Source organism: Phoenix dactylifera, chromosome 1 (genome assembly GCF_051530095.1).
Source record: "Phoenix dactylifera cultivar Ajwa chromosome 1, Ajwa_hap1_PhDact_Kaust_v1.1, whole genome shotgun sequence".
NCBI lineage: Eukaryota > Viridiplantae > Streptophyta > Magnoliopsida > Arecales > Arecaceae > Phoenix > Phoenix dactylifera.
In genome coordinates this window covers 20,110,779-20,132,119 of record NC_143190.1, presented here as the reverse complement: position 1 = coordinate 20,132,119, position 21,341 = coordinate 20,110,779, and the positions used below count along the sequence as shown (strand labels likewise).

Sequence of the window (21,341 nt, the reverse complement as noted above, 5' to 3'; positions counted from 1 at the left end):
TCTCTAGCCGAGCGCCTCCGTGGCGGTATGACTTGGGGTTTTTCCCCCAACAGATATTATAATATTTTGGCACTCTCCAAAATATCCCCACCTTCCATTCTAGCCAATAAATCGAGATCCCTGGTCATCTTTGGCTTCCTTCCACCAAGACAAGCGAAATCACGGCTTTGAAAACAAAAACAGGGCTGGAACTGAATTCGTTTCCACAGAACGCCGTAATTAACCGACCATTCCTATCGAAAAATTTCCCGTTTGTCATTTCGGAAAAATCCTCCGGATAAACACTAGAATGTTTATTTTAATCCACGCTACCGTCCGGACTTTGGACTTCTACTGTGGATGCGAGCCCCGCCGGGAATTCCCTGAATGCCCCTGCTCCATATAAAACCCCGCGGCCTTTCACCGAACGCTCGTCTCTGTGTCGTCGCTCGCTCTCGCTCTCGGAGAGCTCCTTCTCTTCGTACCCTCCGCTGCCTTCCCCTACCCCCTTTTCCCGTCCTCCGCCGGCGATCCTCCTGCCGGATCGGCTTCTCCAGCGCCAGTCGGCGCATCCATCCATGACTATGGTGACCCCTCCCCCTCTCGAGGTATCCGTTCCCGAATCCCTATCCCTCCCCTCCCCTCGTGTAAATTTTTAACCTAAGAAACCCATTTACCATGGCCTCTAGATCCTTTGGTCTTTCTTTATACGCTGTGTTTCTTCTGCGTTCCGTGGTGATTCTTCCTGGTTTTCTAGGGTTTGGGGTCGGTTTCGGGGCACGGGATTCGGTTGAACTGGGATATCTATCGATTTCGCATGTGTTCGATTTCTAGTTTTTTTCCTTTTTTCTTTTGTTGAGGGAATGAGTGTGGGTTTCCTGGATCTGAGCGCTGATTTGTGCTTCGGTTTGGCAGCAGGAGGACGAGGAGATGCTGGTTCCCCATCCGGCGCTCACTGAAGGACCCCAGCCCATGGAAGGTAACGAAACTCTTATCTTTAATTTGCTCGGTCTGGTGGTTGAATCGAGTTCCTGTTGCACCGGAATTTTTTAGTTTTCTGTGTGTTATGATCAAAAAAACTGTTTCCTGTTTTTGTTTTTTTTGTTGTTTTTAACGAGGGATGATTTAGGGTTTTACTTTGTTTCTTTGTTTGGTTGTTTTTTTTTTTGCGCCTCTGATCGTGTTTTTGCTCTAGCACTGCAAACGGAAACTGCCACGCCGGCGGAGAATCAGCCAGTGGAGGATCCTGCTGCATATAGATTCACTTGGAGGATCGAGAATTTCTCCAGGTTGAACACCAAAAAGCACTACTCCGAAATTTTCTTTGTCGGGGGATACAAGTGGTAAGAATCTGAACTCTTTCCTGCCTGTTGATTATCTTGTTCTCTGCACATGGTACAGACTAACCTAGTTAGGACGTCGACTGATGTAAGTTCTGATGTTTGCATTGCTTAATATAGGCGGGTGCTGATTTTTCCCAAGGGAAATAATGTAGACCACTTGTCTATGTACCTGGATGTTGCTGATTCAGCCACCCTGCCATATGGGTGGAGCAGATATGCACAGTTCAACCTTGCTATTATTAATCAAATCCACAGCAAGTACTCAATAAGAAAAGGTATGCCTTGTTTTTCCCATGATATTTCTATTGTTGAATTGCTTAGATTATGGTGACCTTTTTTTCATATGTATGTTAAACTGGTTAATGCAATACTGGAGTTTGCGGTTGCTGTCTTATCATAGTAGAGCCTTCCAATGTTTCTCCAAATTCCAATGTATTGCTAATCTAATTATACTGATCCATTTAAGCTTGCATTTCTATTGACTTGGACCACATGATAAGGAATGGACAAGAGAAAAGTGCTCTGTTGGGTTCTTGAAATAAAATGTTTTCCCTTCCTGTTCATTGCTTATAAATTTTTTAAGATGCAACTTTAAGGAAGCAACCAAAACAAGAGGTCAAACGGCAATTGCCACATGGGACAAAATGATCCTTTTGATTAATTCATAAAACATTGTGTTTGCAATGTAATAGGAACTTTAAACTTTGAGGCTGCATTGAGTTGTTGCTGTCAACATAAAAGGGAAAACATGGTCCAATACTTTTTAAAACTGTATGTGCTGCAAGTCTCCATGGAACTTTACTGTAAGAGGAGGTTACTATGGGCTTGCACACACTTTCTCCTATAGGAGAAACACTTTCTCCTATAGCGGTTTATTTGTGAATGTTCTTGACCTCTATTCTTTTCCTCTGCAGACACACATCACCAATTTAATGCACGGGAAAGTGATTGGGGTTTCACTTCATTTATGCCTTTAAGTGAACTCTATGACCCAAGTAGAGGATATCTTGTGAATGATACATGTATAATCGAAGCGGAGGTTGCTGTTCGCCGGGTGGTTGATTACTGGAGTTATGACTCAAAAAAAGAGACAGGTTATGTTGGTCTTAAGAATCAAGGAGCTACTTGCTATATGAATTCTCTTCTTCAGACTCTGTACCATATTCCTTACTTCAGAAAGGTATAACCCACAACATATGCCCATTTCACAAGATGCTGAAAATGCTGATTATTGTGGATTGTGAATTTCAGGCTGTGTACCACATGCCTACAACGGAGAATGATATGCCATCTGGAAGCATTCCTTTGGCTCTGCAGAGCCTATTTTATAAGCTTCAGTATAGTGACTGTAGTGTTGCTACAAAAGAGCTAACCAAGTCTTTTGGATGGGACACATATGATTCTTTTATGCAGCATGATGTGCAAGAACTTAATAGGGTTCTTTCTGAAAAGTTAGAAGATAAGATGAAGGTATGACTTTTATACTAATATGTTTCTCATTTTCCATGGTCTGTTCTACTTAAATAATCATAACTTCTTGACATTGTCCCAGGGAACTGTTGTAGAAGGCACAATACAACAGTTATTTGAAGGGCACCACATGAATTATATTGAGTGTATTAATGTTGACTATAAATCCACAAGAAAAGAGTCATTCTATGGTATGTAACTGCAGGGCATCTCCTGGCATCTGCAAGTTTTGGACCCTGCCATTCTTTTGTTCTAATATGCATTATCTTGACTGCTTTCTTTGCAGACCTTCAGCTTGATGTTAAGGGCTGTCGTGATGTTTATGCTTCATTTGATAAGTATGTTGAAGTCGAGCGCCTTGAAGGTGATAACAAGTATCATGCAGAACAATATGGTCTACAGGTTAGTTGAATTTAAATTTTGTGGCTTTTAAAGCCACTACTTATGTAAAATTCAAAAGGCTATGCATCTCATGGATGTATATTTTAACATGGGGCATTCTGTCTTTTTGGGGGAGATGAACTTGAAAAGTTGCATGATATTTGTATGTATATATGCATTATATATACAGATCGGATGTCTATGCTTTATAAGATAAGTTTTCTAAAGTCAAGTGGCTTGAAGGTGATAACAGGTATCCTGCAGATTATTATGTTGTAGGTTAGCTGTATAGCTTTTAGAGTTACATTTTAATTAAAATTTGAAACGCTATACATTCATATTTAGATTTTAACAAGGGCAGGGATGGGCAGGGTATTCATGGCTCTAGATCTTACCTTTTAATTAAAATTTGTTCATTCTGTCTTTTTTGGGGTTCCTAGCTTAAAAAAGCTACATTTTGTTATCTACACATACATATATTTGTATTTGTGTGGGTGAGTGGGAGCATGGATGGGTGTGGTTGTGGGCATGTGTGTGTCACGGCAAAAGGTTCACTGATTCATGACACCTTAGAGATACATGCTTATGCATTTTTTTTTTTTTGTACATCGGCGACTCACACACAACGGGTGTGGGTGCAGCCCATAAAGTCAGAATACATGCTTATTCATTGATGGGCCTAAGTGGTCACAGAGAAATTAGGGAATAAGTAACTTGCTACCTTGCTGTCCTACCATAGAAAACAGGACAAAAGTGAGCATTTTAGTTGATTGAAGGTAAGAGAGTAGGCTTTCTAGGTTCTTCCTAGGGATTAGAGAATAGGGTTTGATGTTAGGAAGACGGTTCTTATGGTTTAAGGTTAAAGTTGTGGGTTCAATATTGACTTAAGATCAAACTTTAAACCACTCTACATATTTTGCTGTATAAATAGGGATTTGATAAAGAAAAAAGAGAGACAATAAATTAAATTGATTTGGAGAAGAGTAGAGAAAGAAGATATATAGAGAGGTGTTGAGAGAAAACACTTTCTTAATAAGTGAAAACCAAATGATTAAATATATTATGAAAAGATGACCTGGGGCCCAAGTAACTTGATGACCAAGGAAGGCCCAAGTTCAGGGCTAAGCAACCCAAGAACCATGACTAATAAAAGAACAAACAATTACAGACCTAATACATAAACAAATTTGAACCATATGAAAATTTTCATGTTTAGCTATACTCCATTGAGACCCCAAGTAATTGGATGAGGGCTTGAATAATTAGAATAAAAATCGTGACTTATGATCCTAGCCTTTGGCTTCACGTTTTATAGAATTTTATAACCATTTTTGGTGTATCATATAAAAATGAAAGTACCAATAGTGGATTTTAAGATTCCTTGGATTGGTGAGAATTCCCAAATCATTCTTGTTGAACAAATGCGATACTGTAATTCAATATTATAATGGCAGCAAAACATCATCAATAATTCTTAATTTTGTTTTTTTTGATGCATATCATTTTTTCTCCTCTTGCTTGTATAAATTGACCTCCATAAATGTAGTGTTAGTTCCCATTTCAGACTACGGTGCTATATATCTAGTTACTCTCAATGTTACATGTATCTCATCATCTCTACCACTTGCCTTCCTACAACCTCCCTATATCTTGACCTGAAACATCACTAACACCTTCAAACATGTGGGCGCATAATGTGTGTGTTAGATACTGTACTCTAACTCTGTTTCCCTAGATGTATAAGTTGACCTCCATAAATGTAGTGTTAGTTCCCATTTCAGACTTCGGTGCTATATATCCAGTTACTCTCAATGTTACATAGTCTCTTCATCTCTACTACTTGCCTTCCTACAACCTACCTATATCTTGACCTGAAACATCACTAACACCTTCAAACATGTGGGCACATAATGTGTGTATGTTAGATACCATACTCCAACTCTGTTTCCCTAGATGCATGTCTACCATAGCATGTAGAACATTTACAAAACTAAGCATATAACTTCCTCCAACTCTGCCCACCTACCTACCTCTATGCATACACAATTATGGAAACACTTGCCTATCTATACACAAGCAGCCAAATGCAAATATGTGTGTATGGTTAGATGTATATCTACATCAATACTTGTGTATGTATGTAACATATATGCCCTCCAATTCGAGTTGGGCACCTAGTACATGTAGACAGCTGTCTAGCTAGCTTGCGAGCTGGCTATGCACACATGCATGTACACACAAACACATATAAATGCACACTAGCAATTGGGCATGTGCAATGCACATTTTCTAGAAAAAAAATAATGACTTCCAAACTAAAGATAACAGATTAAAAATTTTAAACTAAATAATCAAAGAAAAACAGTTAGATAAATCTAACGTAAAATAAATATTATAACACAACATAGAAAGTAGAATATAAAAAATAGAGAACAAAATATTAATAACAGGCTAGGAATGATGAAACATATTAAGTAATTGAAAAGGAAAATGTAAGAAGCCTATAAAACTGAAAATACAAAATAAAAACAATCATAAATGGAAATAAAATTTAAAAAAGGAAAATAGCTGAAAAATAAAACTGAAAATGCAAAACAAAATCTAAAAAGCAAGTAAACAAGTCAAAAAAGAAAATTACAGAATGAATTTGGAAAAATAAATAACAGACACAAAACAAAAATTTAAATAACATTAACAAAATCAAATTATAAACTATAAGAAATTAAGTAAAATAAAAATATAAGATTAATTGAAGTAGAAAAAAGGAATGGAATAAATAAAATAATGAAATACAAGACTAAATAATAAAACTAAAAGACACAAGACAAGATAAATAGAACTAGAAAATTCAAACTAAAAATACAAAATAGAAAGTGAAAATAAGAAAGAACAAACAAAATTACTCACTTAACATACAAGATATAAAATCAAATTAATATCATATTTAATACAACATGTATGTATATGCTGAAAGTTTAAATTATTAGAAAAATAAAATAACATATGTAGTCTTTATGAAAGAGGTTTAAGAATAGGTTTGATGGAAAAAGGAGGGAGAGATTTCTAAAGAGGGTGGGTGGAGGGAGGGGGAGGTGCATGGAGCATGCATGAGGGAGAGAGATTGTGGAAGGTGGATCTTTTGGATCGTGGAGAATAATATTGAGATTATAAAAATCAAAACAAAATATTGATGATATTTTTGGAACAACATATGATGGATTGAATAAGGAAAGGAATGTTCCGCAATTTCAAATTCCTCTTTTATATAGGATAGATATATTAGATATGCATATATGTGCTTATGTACATATATATGTACATATGTACACATACATGGATACAGATACATTTGCACATGCATTTATGAAGATTCTTATATGTGTATATACATGCCAAGGTTTGTGAAATTGGTTTTTACTGGCTTTATGGAGTTTCAGTTTTGCCAGTTTTGGTTTTTTTTGATGTTTTGCACGGTGTTTTAGCATTTTGGTCAAAAATAACAAAATATTAAAAAATAAAAAAAAGAAAATAAAAAAGGAAAAAAGGTTATTACGTGACATTCTAGAGTGGTTTATGTTATATGGGTTCTTTAGTTGTGTTAGTTTTGTTAATCGTAGGCTGAACTTGATCCTACATATAAGTGAAATCATCATGTTTACTGATTCTTTGTAACTAGGATTGCGTATACTGCTTACTTGAAACCTCAGTTATTCAAACATTCATTATATTTAGTAGTCATTAACCTTTTCTGGTGAAAACTTTATTTTTGTTAAATATTTTGTGTTTAGTTTTTGCAATAATCTTTGTACAGTACTATAATTAGTGCCATGTTGTTGGTCTCGGTCACCAAAGTTTTCTTTATTATTTAACCTTTCATTTAACTGAAGAAAAAGAAAGAAAAACCACTAAAAATTGGGATTATATAGCATGTGTGAATAAATAAATAGATAAGTGATTACAACATGGTAACGAACAACAAAACAAAATTGAAGAAAAAGGTTTGTATGTAGTTTTGCTGAGTTATAGCTGTAATTGACCGGAACCTTTCAAACTAACGGAATCCTGAAACTGGGGTTTAGTTTCGGTCAAGTCTTGGCCAAAATTGTTTACTTTCAGCTGGAAATGATAGGTTTCATCTGAAACTTGAAACCTTAATGCACACAAATACACGTATATACCCACTAAATCTTTTGACCTATCATCATACATAAATACAAAAGTGCAAATAGACACTGTTTACATATATACCATCTATCCATCCATGTATCTATCTATCTATCTATCTGTATGTATGTATGTAAATACATAAATGCAGGTTCATGCGTATGTGTGTGTGTAGGCGCGCATGCGTGTCTTAATGTATACATACATATATATGTATATGTATATATGTATATGCATACATACTAGGACTACAAATAGGTTGGGTTGGACTACAACATGTTTGATCTTGACATGACCCGATTTCATATTCGGATCATGATTTTGGACTCAAACCAACTCATTAGTTTATCAGGTTGGGTTGGGTTGGGTTCATGGAAAGGATTGTAGACCTACCGGGTCATTTGGGTTGGTTTAGGGTCAAGATGACCTGGACTCAACCAGAAATGTTGGGGTTCAGGTCTAGATCGCAGATTTGCTGTTTGAGTCACACATTTGGCTATTCTTTTATAGCTAAAATATAATAATTTGTATGTAAATACAAAATCATTAAAAAATAAAATTTAAAGGTGCCAACATAAACTTGAGTTTTCATCAAAAAAAATTAATTTCATCCAAGTAATTGGTCATTCATAAATTTATTGACTATGATTTTAATATATATATATATATATATATTTATTTTTATATATTGTTATACTTGAAAGCATTATAAATAAGAATCCACCAAAGCAAATAATGAAATATGAATGTTTAAATAATTTAAGTGAAAATAGATAAGAGGAGATGTAGTTGTTGAGATGAAAACAAGGAAATAGTTTAAATGAGAGTTCATTTATTCAATGGGAAAAGATATTTAGAGTGAAGGAAAAGGAGATTTACATGATTCGGGTTTTTGGGTCGATGGAATTGGGGTCAGGTCAGGTCAAGCTCATTTTCTGTTGACCTATATTAGACCCGGATGATATACGAGCTGGTTTGGGTCGTGTCGGGTTGAAAAGTGAGACCTAGATTCTACCCGGAATCTAGGTCTGCTTCAATTTTTTAAACTTGACCCAACCCACGGGGCTTCAAAGATGGGTTGGGTCTAATTGGGTTGGAACTAGGTCGGGTCATGGGTTGACTCACCTATTTGCAGCCCTAATGCATAGACACGTATGCTCATGTGTGGGCACATGTATGTATGTATGGATGGATGATGGATGGATGGATGTATGCATGTGAACAAACGAGTGTAAGTTTATGTATGTACTTGTATGTGTGTGTGTGTTCACCCACACGGCCACACCCACCCATATACATATTATACATAAACATAATTGTAATCAAGTATGTCTATGTGTGTATCTATGTATCTATATATATGTACACCTACACCCACAAACATGCATATACATGAACATAAATACAAATATCAGATGCTTTCATGTATAAATGCTCACGTTGTTCTTCTTCAATGGGCTTAACTAATTTGAGCTTTATTTTCTTAGGCATCACTTTTTATCAAACTTTAAACTCATCTGATGGCCATGTTGAACAAGACGTCATATATGATTACCAATGCTCCAAAAATGGCAATCATTTTAGTATATAGTAGATGTCACTTTGCAATTTGCCTTGGAACATTGCAAAATTTTGGCATAATAGAAAATAAAAATATATTGCTTGACTCCATGAAAAACATGTCCTTTTGTCTTTTCAAGCATAGTTGAGCAGGACAGTCTGCTTAAAGAGGAATCTATATTTTCTGATTATTTCAGGATGCGAAGAAGGGGGTTTTGTTTATTGATTTTCCCCCTGTTTTGCAACTCCAGCTAAAGCGCTTTGAATATGACTTCATGAGGGATACAATGGTAAAGGTTGGTATTGCTGGAAAGTACTTTATCATCTCTACATGTGGTTACTTGCCTTTTAGTTCATATCTGTCTAGTGCCCTTGTTTCTTTTAGTTTTACTGAACAGTTCACTATAATTGTGTTCTGACTTTGAAAGAAAATAGTTATTCTTTATGTTGCTTTAGATTTTGCTAATTGTCCTGCATGCTTATTTTCCTTTCAAACATCATAGAAGGCAACCTTTTTAAGCTAGCACTTCTACTCACTCTTTATATTGTGCATCTGTAATGTAATCTTGGAATTTGTGCTCTTTTTACTCTTTTGTTTGGTGAGGTTAGCTTATTTCACTTGCCATTCTTAGCTTTTGTCTCATCTGCTTTGAATGGTTTATGGGATTGTAACTGATCTTGGTGGTTAAGGTTGTTAATTGGGTCTGCGACTAGGAAGCAAATAGATCTATCATCTACAGGCAAGCAGGTGTACTAGATTTCCAATTTAGTAAGATGCCATTTTAATATTTGATTTTATTTATCAACTACAACCTATTATACAAAATTTGGAACCTTAATTGTGGAGAGCAGATAAAGGTTATTGGATTGGAAGCATTAGTTGATTTTTCAAGTAGTAAGGTTACTATTGTGTGCATGGTATTCTCTATGTTGTCAGTTTATGACTGGCCTGTTTATGACTTGTCTGTTTTGACATTCTAGTGCCATGTCAATGCTTGCATCCAACCTGATATTAGCCTAAGCAGCCTGAGAGGAAAGCGTTCTCAAGAATGATGAAGACTTTTGTTAGTAGATCAGTGATTGTTATTCCAAGTTTTGGGAGCATGAATGTTTGCATATTATAGGTTTAAAGGTAATGAATAGTGTGTAGATATGTTGTTTAGGTTTGAAGGAAATGGATAGAGCAGTTGTGAGCAGTTGTGAGCAAATGGCTTGGAGATCAGACAACAACGAACATGATTTATGATAGATGGTGGAGAAAGACTGATAACCTGATGTTTGGGATATGGGGAGAATCTGTTTAAAGTTTGCCTGCTTCAATGTTTATAGATCACAGAGTAGAGGGAATAACATTGTGAGATTCTAATCAGAAAAGTGACATGAATAGATTTTTTTTTTTTTTTAAAGTTATTGTTTCTCAATTGCTTACAATCAAGTGAATAAAGAGCATGAGTGAGAGAGATGTTTGGTGAGGTGATATGTTGGTGGTTACTGATTTCCGACTTTTGGGAGAACTCTTGTAAATAAGAAAATAAAGGAAGGGAATATTCACTAGTTCATGCTTGTTCCTCAAATAGTTGGAACAAGGCTTGATGGTTATGGTTATTGAGTATAAGTTTTAAAACCTCAAATAGTTGGACAAGGCTGGATGGTTATCGTTGTAGAGAGTAGTTTCTAAAATTTGGATATGTAAGGGAAGTTTTTCTCCCAACTTTTGGAACCTTGTAACGTGGGGTACTTACACAGCTACCTTGGCTTATTCGAGCTTATGGTTATCATTTCTTAAGTTTAGCCAGCAAAGCACCCCCTGTTTGCAAGTTGTCACTTAGCAGACCTCGAACAACTTCCTTTTGGGCTTCCTAAGGCAGGTCAGGCTTGGATCATCTTTTTGTGTAGGACAACTATTGAGTGGTTTAGGCTGGCAAGTTGCAAACCTTTATCTAGTTTTCCTCCATCTTTTAATTAAGTGTACATTTGGCTGAGTCAGTTATTGTTTTAACTTGAATAAGACGATAAATTAATATTATCATGTAACTTGTTATGAAAAATGTCCTCGAACTAGTGATCCTTTTACAATTACACTGAAACATATTCTTAAACAAATACACTGCTTTTTCCATACATTTTTTGTTTATTCGATTTGTTTTTCGTTTCTTGCTTTTATATATATATGTATATATATTTTGTATCCATTAAGGAGCTTGCCTTAGCACCATGAAACATTGTTGCACCTTGCATTGGTAGCTGTGAGGTTTTCGAAAGCATTGTGGTGTGCAAGTTGTTGAGGCAATGCAAATTGCATATACAATTTGCAGGTGCACATGTGGGCGACTATATTAAGAATATTTGAAAGGCAATAAAATTCCTAAAAACAGGTAAAGATAAGTGAAAAATCAGAAATAAATAAATTAAATTCAGAAAAATAAAAAAATTTAAGAATACAAGTTTGCTTTATTTGATATACGATCTTGATATGTCATGACATGTTAACCCTAAAAATACCAAATTTTTTCTATAAATATGCTCAAATATTAGATATCCTAATGCAGGGAATAAATCTAATGATCCGTCAAACAATGAAAAATATAAGAAAGTAGTAGTGATGCACGCATTATAGCTAGATTTTATGTAGCTATTCAAAATGACTAGATTTTGAATTCCATGGGACGGGGACATCCTAGTTTTTCCACAAAATGGGATGCTCCATTGTCCCACCCTATCCCTATTGAGCATCCTGTTAGGTACCCTCTATCTCTCTCCTTTCTCTTTTTTTTTTGTTTCTTTTTCTCTTTTTTGCTTTCTCCATTCTTTCTTTCCTTTCTTTTTGTTCTTCCTCTTTACTTTTTTTCTTTTCTTTTTCTTCCTTCTTTTCCTTCTTCCTTCTTTCCTTCCATCCATTCTTTTTCTCTCCCTTCTTGGCTTTCTTTCCTTTCTTCCTTCTTTCTTTCTTTTCTTTCCTTTTCTTCTCCCTTTCTTCCTTACTTTCTTTTTCTTGTTCTTTTATTCCTTTTTCAACCTTTTCTTTTCCTTTCTTTCATTTCCTCTTTCTTCTTCTTTCCCTATGTTTCGAAGTACTGTTCCCATCCTAGTTGCCACTTTCTGACAAGAATGGGACAATCAATATGCTCCCTGTCCCATAGGGATTAAAACCCTGTAATATACATTGCATATGCTTTCTAAGATAGTAATCTTCAGAAAGGCACTCAAAAGTTAAACTTGTTCCTTAGTAAATGAATTATCAAACAAACAGCTATTATTATTACAATTCATATACTTCAAGGTCACATATGCAAGCGATTTGGGCCTATGCAGCTTCCCGATGGCTCACTATGTGGCCAACCCCTACTCGATGCAATCACCAGCAAAAAATCCGGTCGGGTTTGGATTATATGCAATACCAACTGGGTTATAAATGCCTCTACGTCAGTCTTGGGCTTGAGACTTGCTAGGCCATTGAATTAGCCCAGAATCAGGTCTAGTTTGGGTTATGCCATGCCAATGTGATTATAAATGGTTTTACTTCAGACTTGGGCTTGATACTTGATAGACCATCATGGGTTGGGAAAACCCCTAAAGCTCACCACAAGACCCTAGTCAAGGCTTAGTTTGGATGGCTAGGAAGGCCTTGTAATTCATGTATAAGAGGGACAAAAAAAGTAACTGGAGTAGAAAACATATTCATGATTCATCACCTTTTTGGCCAGTCCAGTAAAATTTCCTCCTCTCTCTGTGTACTTATTGGATGTCCAACCCTGGATCCTCTTTACTTGGCCGAATGTGCATAACTAACAAGGGAAGCACTAATTGGGTTGGTTGTTAAGAGTAGTTAAGAGTAATTGGGTTGGTTGTTAAGACATAGGGCCACAACTTCTGGATCTGGCTCCATCTTGTAAATCACATTACGGAGCAATCAGAAGTTGTCATCCATATCGATTCCAGATACACTGTACTGGAATCGAGGGTTCAGGTAGTATGCTGCAGATAGAGTTCGTTATTATCTGAGTAAAATTATACAAGTATAGGAGCAGTCTAATTTTTAATATTCTTGCTAATCTGCTGGATGCAAGTCCCTGCCCATCTAGTAATCCTACCGCCGCTCAATAATGTCGATGTACTTCTGGACATATGCTAGATCTACTTCGATGATCTGAGTCTTTGCCTCCATTATGTGATACAGGAGGCCCATCTGGGGGTATCTCTCGTTGTCCACGGTCCGAAGTATTTCATACAATGGTCTGATAGCTTTCACTATCACAATGGCTCGCTGCCAGAATGTTTGTCTTGTCTTCAAGTCCTCGATACTGTTTTCTTTAGTGCCGATCCTCGCATATCTACTTTTCTGCCGCTTGGAACTGACAAACATTCTAACATAGGGCTGCTTTTTTCTCAAGAAGGTTATCAAGTGCAACGTAGTTGGTAGCAAACCGTGTGACTCCTGGTCTCAAGATCTCTGTTGCATAGGTCCTCATTAGAGAAAGGACCCACGTGTGATAATAAATATATATGGTGATGGTTTGGGCTGTCTCCACTAACTGCTGCATCCGACGAATCTTCGCAATGTTCATCAACATGAGGTCGATATAATGTGCAACACACATGGTTCAGAAAATATGTGGCCGCCGCTCCATCAAGATCTCCTCGACGGTCTTATATTGTAGCTCAGTATTAGTGATGCTTGTATGACATTCTTCTCTTCTACTTGATTAATCACCTCCATCAGTTTGAGGATATACGCGGCGTCATGCACCTGATCAGAAGCATCAACCGACTTGTGGAAGAAAGTCTTTGTATCATAGTATATCAAAGTTGATGATGCTCCGTCTGGTAGGACCGATTCAACCTCACACCTCACAGTTAATCCATATATGGGTCATTTGCTTTTGTAGGAGGCAATTCATTTTTCTAGCTCCTTATTACTGTCAAGAAGCTCACCGTAGATATCCTTCGGACCTGGAGGATCTACATAGGGACCGACAACTTGTATGACGGAAATGGCAAACCTGTAGTATATATTGTCTGCCACATTCGCTGCGATGTGGCTGAAGTGGAACTAGAATCCAATAGCTCGCCGCATATACTTCTTATTCTTTTTCAGCATTGAGTCAATCCTCTGCTTCTTCGAATCTCTATTACCGGTGGAATCTCTCTGGATGATTTTTTTCTACTACCAAAAGTCTCCAGCATAGTTGCAATCTGGCCACCGTCTCTGTTGATGGCCTTTCTGATTGAGGTGGTCCTTCTAAACTCTGGATCTGGCTTGCTGCTTGCAGAACCAGTGCTCGACTCGTAGGAGGGCCCTAATCGAGTTTTGTGCTTGGCCACCTCATTCTGCTGCCACTGATCATTCAGGCTCGCCTGCATGGCAGCTTGAATCTGTGCCTTGTCATCTAGAACGGACACCTCGTTTGACTTCCTGGAGTGATAGAAAGGTGGCTCTGCCGCTCGACGGTCCATCTTTGCCTTTTTCTTGGCAATTATTTTCTTCACTACTCTGAAATCAGCAAAGTGCTTCTTTATCAACTGCCGAACCTTTTGTTGGCATTTTTGGCACATAGTTAAATATCATAAATTCAAAAAAAAAATGATTTCTACCTCAGAAATTACTTCTGAATTATGTAATACGTACTACTAATTTTTCATATCTTTTGGTATTATTTATATATTTTTAATTATTTTTTGAATTTAAAAATAATTTTTAAATATTAATATTTTAAAAAATTAAGTATCGTAGAGTGGATTAGACCAGATTGGATTGCATTTCCTATGGTTTTTTCAATTTCTTTCAAAGTGTTTTAAAATATAAAAGAAATGTGAATGTTGAAATATGTGTTAATCATAAAGTTGATGAGCGGAGAATAAAAAGCCATATATAACAAGAAGTCTAGTTTCCACCAATATATGCCCATATGTATGGCATGTCAAGATATTCATATTCTATCTATCAATTCAATTATCTTTTTGGTGGAATGTTTTAGAAAAAATACAGGAAAACTTTAACACGTGGCTGTAAAAGGCAAAAAATAATGCCTCTTATTTGTTAACTCTATGAACTCATCGGGACCCATTGACAAAAATTAATTAAAAAGTTACAAGTTCAAATAATTTATAGAAAATGGATTTAGACATGTTTATCGTGTAAATAGTATAATTGAGTTAGATCCTGTGATCTGATGGAACTTGTAATGGATACATGGATCTAAATCTTGTGTCGTCATCTGTTCCTGGTCAAAAAATGTGATCTGGATTGTTTGGTGCCACTGCAAGTCAGATTGTAGTGTCCAAATCATGAATTTTAATATGTCATCATCAATGATATAATCATATGAGGTACTCGTGCCCTGCTGTTGTGGGTATTGAACTTTGTGAATTATTAGTGAATGAAATAAGAAGGTTTGCAGGCCCTTTTCTTCTGTTTCTTTCTTTCTTCTGTTCTTCTGATTCTTCTTCTTCCTTCTTTAATTATCTCCTCTTCTATTTATAATTTCCCCCATTACTGTGACAGAGTTTCTGCTGTAGTCCATTAGATCCCTTTGAAATTAAGATCTGAATATAAATTTGAAGTTTAATTTTTGTTTACGAAGGTAGAAAAGTACAAAAATAGCGGTTTTGTTCATAATTAACTTATATCTGAATCAACTGCTCTTTTATATATTCTCGTGCAATCTTCAATCTTCTTTAAGGCTATGGCAGATTGATTGATTTAAATTAATGACGAGAATCTGCTAAACCCTGTGAAATAGTTTTTCTATCTGCGACTTTTTAGCCTAGAATATACACTCAGGTGAAGATCTAGGATTGATTCTTCATGGTGATTCAGTTGATAAAATGCTCTTTTTCTCCATTTTCTAAACATTGAAAATCTGGCCTATTATATATCAGACAGCGATTTTGAGCTTTTATCTTGCTGCTGATTATTTTTTCATGGAAATGAAAATATGCCTCTTTCTGTGTATAATCCATCACTATGCAGATAAATGACCGCTATGAGTTCCCCCTACAACTAGACCTTGACAGAGACAATGGCAAATATCTTTCTCCAGAAGCTGACAGGAGAGTTCGCAACCTTTATACTCTTCATAGGTAATATTTATTAGGAATTTTCATTTATTTAAAGTGAACATTGGACTTATGCATTTTTTAGTTAGACTTGTTTTCTATCTTATATGGTTTCTAGTTGTTGGAAATATTGTTGATGAAATTTAAATGGTGATGATCATGATATTTCTTCTTGCTGGCGCAGTCAAGTTGGGCTTGTGGTATGTGCATTAGCATGCTGATATTTACACAACTAAACAAATAACTACACTAAACACAAACATAAATACATCCCAATCTATTTCATGATATATTATCATAACTTAGAATAAAAGAGTTCTACTCTATATTGCAGTGAATATGTTATCATCCTCCCACATGTTTGACATGCATGGTTGTGATGGAGATTTAAAGTTGTTGTTACCAAGGACTTACAAATTGTGTCATGAACCTATACCAGTAACTGTCTGTTGTACAGTGTTAGCAGAGGCCCGGCATTTGCTGGCTCAGAGGAGCAAAAGGAAAAAATATACCAGTTGGTTTGTGGGTCTCTGTGGGTTGTGATGGGCATATGGGGTGGGTTTAGCTGGCCGAACCGTCCTAAATAGTTTAATGTATTTTGCCTATGAAGTAAATCTTTTCCTTCTCTTTTTTCATGATCATATCCAACTTCATTGGTCTAGTGGCTTGGTCTTAAAGTAACTGGCCTAAAATTGCATGTGATATTTCATCAATCTTTATACTAAAACAAGTTGGAATCTAGCATTTTCTCAACATATTACTGCATTATTTCCATTTGTCATAACTTATCATACGTCATCCTAATTATGCACTCTTTTTAACTTATTTTCTAAGAGTTATTTTTTTTATTGCTATAGGATCGAGCATCTATTGGATGCTGTAAATTCATTTGTGCACTTATTTTATTTGCACATTTGTATGTTTGTCAACTTATACAACAGTGATTTTTAATGGTATGAGCTTGTGAAAGCATATGACGAGACTACCTCTTTGTGGACTCAAGGCCCTGTTGATAACTGGTTCTCAAACTAGTGCTTTCTCTCTAGTGCTGGACTGTTGTATGCATAATCCTGTCTAATACTCTTCTTTTTGAATTTCGCTAACATATAATTTTTCTTTCAATTTTTTTTACGTGAAAGGATTCATACAAGCTTCTGCTAATATTTTTAAGTTGATTAATTGGATGATTCTGCATTGAGTTAACATAGAGATCTTCAACTTGAGATTGGCTGATCATCACTGAATGTAGTTTTTGTTCCCACAGTTATTGAAGTTATATCTTCAACCTGCCTTCTGGGGAATTAAGTTATAGTTGCTCTTGTGGCTAATGGTTTTGAATAAAATGAATCAAAAGATTCAAAACTATAGTATGCCTGAGGATATAATAGGATATCTTTTAGATAAAAGATGGGCATTGTTAACCTTTTCAAAAATAAAAAATAAAGAGAAAAACATAGGCAATGCATAAAAATGCTATATCCATGCTCAGATAATAGGAGATACTTTAGATGAAAGATGAGCATAGGTAATATTTTCAAAAATTGCTGTCTCGGTACCGGACCCGTATCGGTACCATACTAGCACTGTTAGTACGGTATGGTACGGGGCCTTTTCAGCGTATCGAGGGTCGTTACACCATACGTACCGGATACTGGTACCGAACTGGTACGGTACGCCATGTACTGCTTGGTTTGGGCCGGTACGGCAAACCATGGTGCATAGAAATGCTAAGTCCATACTTGGAAGACAACCAACGAAATATTGGATGAGTTGGAACTAACCATTTTGGTGATTTTATGATAGGAAATTTCATTTTATTGAGAGGCAAGGATAATAGGGTCTCTTTTCTAAAAAGCAGCTTTGGCAGTACGAGTGACAGAAATTATGTTATGCGTAACTTAAAAAAAATTTGCTACTTTTGCAACTTATGTCCATCTGAGCATGCCTATAATAAATCTTAGAAAGGCCTTGTAAACTGATTGTTTATGTGTGATTTTGTAGTTCCTCTAACAGAATCATACTTTTTAGGTAGTGAAAGAGGCATATGTTGGAGTTGCCAATGAAATTAGAAAGATACTTTGCATGATCTAATGTTTGAATAGTAATATCCTATGTTGACGAGGATGATGATCATCTTTTTTGAGAAATATTTGGCTGATGATATTAATATTCATGTGCTATTGTGCTCGCATTTCAGAATAGTTTAACCCATTAATTTACTATATGATATATTATGAAATTATAACTTTTCTTTTTCGCCTTTTCCCTGAAAAAGATCTGCAAAAATGATTGTAAATATAGCTTACCTAATTAGTGTAATTATAGATGATGTACAAACTTTAATTACAGAAATATAATTTTAACTTACATTTTCTTTCAGTTATACATCCTTGTATTCTATATCTATATCTTGATATTTTTTAAAAAATAATTCTAAGGGTGTATTTGTGTCACCATATTACATCCATGTACTCATTGACCTCAGTGTAAGCCTACTGCATAGACGCTTAAGTATTAAAGCTACTTAAAGCTGCTAAATGTTCAAATGGCTAAAAAATCGGTTTACACACTAATGTGTTCGCGGTTCCTTGTGTATGCACGCTTTTGCTTATTTTGTGGTCCTCATTTCCAAACATACAATGCTGTCTAGGGGAAACATTCACACATAATTTAGAGGTGATGCGGGACAAACAAATTGGAGTTTAACCTTTATTTTGTCCATGCATGAAACTAAGACCCACAAGTTAGACAGTATTCTCAAATTAGTACCTCTAGTGGAGTTTGGTATAGATTTCTCAAAGTTGGATCTAACCCAATTGGACCAAAAAGATCCGATTCAGGTTGACAGAAATTAGTTAAAAATATTTGGATCTAGCACCAAATACCTATACTTGATATGGACTCAACCTGAAAGGAGACCTGGGCTGACCCGAACCCACCAATTGATCGGTCAATCTTTTGGTCTGAATCTTAGGCCTGAAGTGAGTTCTGGGCCCCAGCCTGCTCAATCCACCTGCAGCAATACATATTATTTTTGAAAATTCTTTTTATGTTTCTATTATAAGTGAATGAATTCTGTCATCCTTGTTTTTGTAGTTTTTCTTATGGTACTGTTTGTGCTATGGAGCATGGGTTTATATGATCCATTATAAAATAGGTGTTAATGATTTAGCATGGTTTTGGTTATGGAGCATGTGGATATTAGTTCTTTCATGGAGGCAAGATAAATAATTTCTTATTGCACGAGGTGTTTTCATCCTCCCCCTTTCTCTCTCTGTCTTCACCTTTTTTTAAAAAAAATTAAATCTACTAAAAGGTACTTACCTATCTCCACATATAAAAGAAAGTGGTAAAGAAAGAGAACAATGATCGATAGAACTGCTAAACATATTTGAGATGTGGCAAATACTAACTTAAACATCTCACTTGTGAGTGGTGCGACCATTTTACATGTTGGAGATATGTGAGCCCATTTTATTAAGGTACCTTGAAGCTTGAAAAGCTTACTAACAGTGACGTAGATAGCACAAATACTTCAAATCACATGTCGGGTCCATATCGAATACCAATACTCGTTGGGTAGTTCTTGGATATGGGTTTAAAAGGTGTACTAACGGCGGATGCCAATTTTGGAGTCTATGATGTTAATATTAACATATAAAGTATGGGTTTGGGTTTATGGATTTGAATGATAGCTAAATGATGAGCTTAAAAAGTTGATGTTATTGTATGAAGTATAGTCTATGTTATTGCGATTGCATACCATACTTTTATATTTTTTTCCATGCATATATGTACATATATGTATGTTGTGTATGTATGCATATATAACGTTATGCAGGGATATATGTATAAGATATATATATGTATTGATGTATCCTAGCAGTATCATATCCTAGTTTTCCAAGATTTGCTGTATTGATGTATCTGTATTGTGTCATATTCATGTCCATGCTTCATGGATAGCGAGGTGAGATATTTTTGGTTGCTTCTGAGACTTTTGAAGTGAAGAGTGTTCATGATGCTAATTTCCTTAGTAGATAAGAGGTATTTGCTGCTTAATATTCTTGTATAATATCCCCTCATATCTGTCATTATTCACTACTAACAAGGTATATTGTTGGTATGACGAAGATGTCCTCTCCAAAGATTCTTTTGCATTCCATTTCTGTCCTCTCAAATCTGAACTTTTTTACAGCTGTTATGCTATGGATGACTCCTATTCTTTAGCTCTTGGTAGATACAACTGGTGCTGTGGGGATTTTTTTGAGCCTTACTCCTCCAACCAGCCATGCTTTCTATAACTAATCAAATAAAAAATTAGCGGCTTTTGTGCCTTGAACTACCACCATATTTTCACCTAGACTTATTTGTTGAATTGCCTTACCTCTGCCTTGAGCCTTCCAAAGCACTATATAGAAATATAATATTGGTATTTTCATGTATTAATATGTAGTTTGATATGGCTACTGGTGGAGGAAAACATGTATTTAAGTGCTTGAAAGTCAAGATTTGAAAAATCTTTAATGATCAGGGAATATTGTGAACCACTTGTGATGATTATACCCATATCAACAAGTAGTTGGCAAGTGTCATGTTGATGATGTTGTTAGGCACTTGGAACACATTGATAATAAAGGATATGCTATTAATGGATGCTCTTATTATTGTTTCCCATGTTCTAAATCCTAATATGAATGTTTTTTTTCAATTTTGATACATTAGGGCCAAATCATTTTCGAATATGTGGTTGTTTTGTGGAAGAATATCACTGGGCACTGCATATGAGCAACTCTGAACCAAAAGTAGCATCCAAGTAACATTAAATAAATTTTTTTTTCAAAATATATCTTATTTTGCTTATGTATGAACTCTAATACCATGGTAATGCATGACCATCACTTTTTTTCTCTTAAAAAGATTTATTTTAGGGTTTTGGTGTGGGATGCTGGATTGAAATCTTTCTACCTATGGCTGGTATTAGGATTATGCAATTAACTTCTTGTATTCATATGGCAAGTTCTGGTGAATTTCAATGCTATGAAAAATCTTGTGATCTTTTATGTTCTTTCACTAATTGTAACTTATAAGCATTTTTCTATTGGTATGTCCAAGATTTGGTGGCTGAGCAGCTTCTAATTTGAAATATGCTGTTGTCAAAATGAGTTCTGATAACCTCTACCACTTAGGTCAATGTCATGAGGGTCAACTTCATGTGGCTTTTCCCATAAATTTTATAATGTGGCTTATTTTTTGAATATATATTACTGCTTCTTTTGTTTACTTTTGCATGCAGTGTGCTCGTCCATAGTGGTGGGGTTCATGGTGGACATTACTATGCTTTTATCCGACCAACTCTTTCTGATCAGTGGTATGTAGCTTGCACTC

The 21,341-nt window shown here is 35.7% G+C and overlaps 1 protein-coding gene across 41 annotated transcripts in view; it reads left to right on the top strand.

Annotated features, from left to right (window-relative positions):
- Positions 1-205: 205 nt before the first annotated feature.
- The window catches only part of LOC103720599 (ubiquitin C-terminal hydrolase 12-like), a 36,337-nt gene continuing 15,201 nt past the window's right edge, over positions 206-21,341 (top strand). For 14 of the 41 annotated variants that reach the window (XR_015984817.1, XR_606200.5, XR_015984639.1 and 11 more), the window contains exons 1-11: positions 413-587; positions 895-958; positions 1,175-1,322; positions 1,440-1,597; positions 2,237-2,502; positions 2,574-2,792; positions 2,875-2,983; positions 3,079-3,194; positions 9,095-9,193; positions 15,868-15,977; positions 21,250-21,324. Coding sequence is in view for 23 of the 41 variants with exons in the window: in XM_039126038.2 (XP_038981966.1) it covers positions 558-587; positions 895-958; positions 1,175-1,322; positions 1,440-1,597; positions 2,237-2,502; positions 2,574-2,792; positions 2,875-2,983; positions 3,079-3,194; positions 9,095-9,193; positions 15,868-15,977; positions 21,250-21,324 (1,394 nt within the window). In the remaining 18 variants the exon portion in view is untranslated. Of the gene's footprint in view, positions 588-894; positions 959-1,174; positions 1,323-1,439; positions 1,598-2,236; positions 2,503-2,573; positions 2,793-2,874; positions 2,984-3,078; positions 3,195-9,094; positions 9,194-15,867; positions 15,978-21,249; positions 21,325-21,341 lie in introns of all 41 variants that reach the window. The other 27 variants (XR_015984896.1, XR_015984796.1, XR_015984747.1 and 24 more) reach the window with 7 other exon arrangements.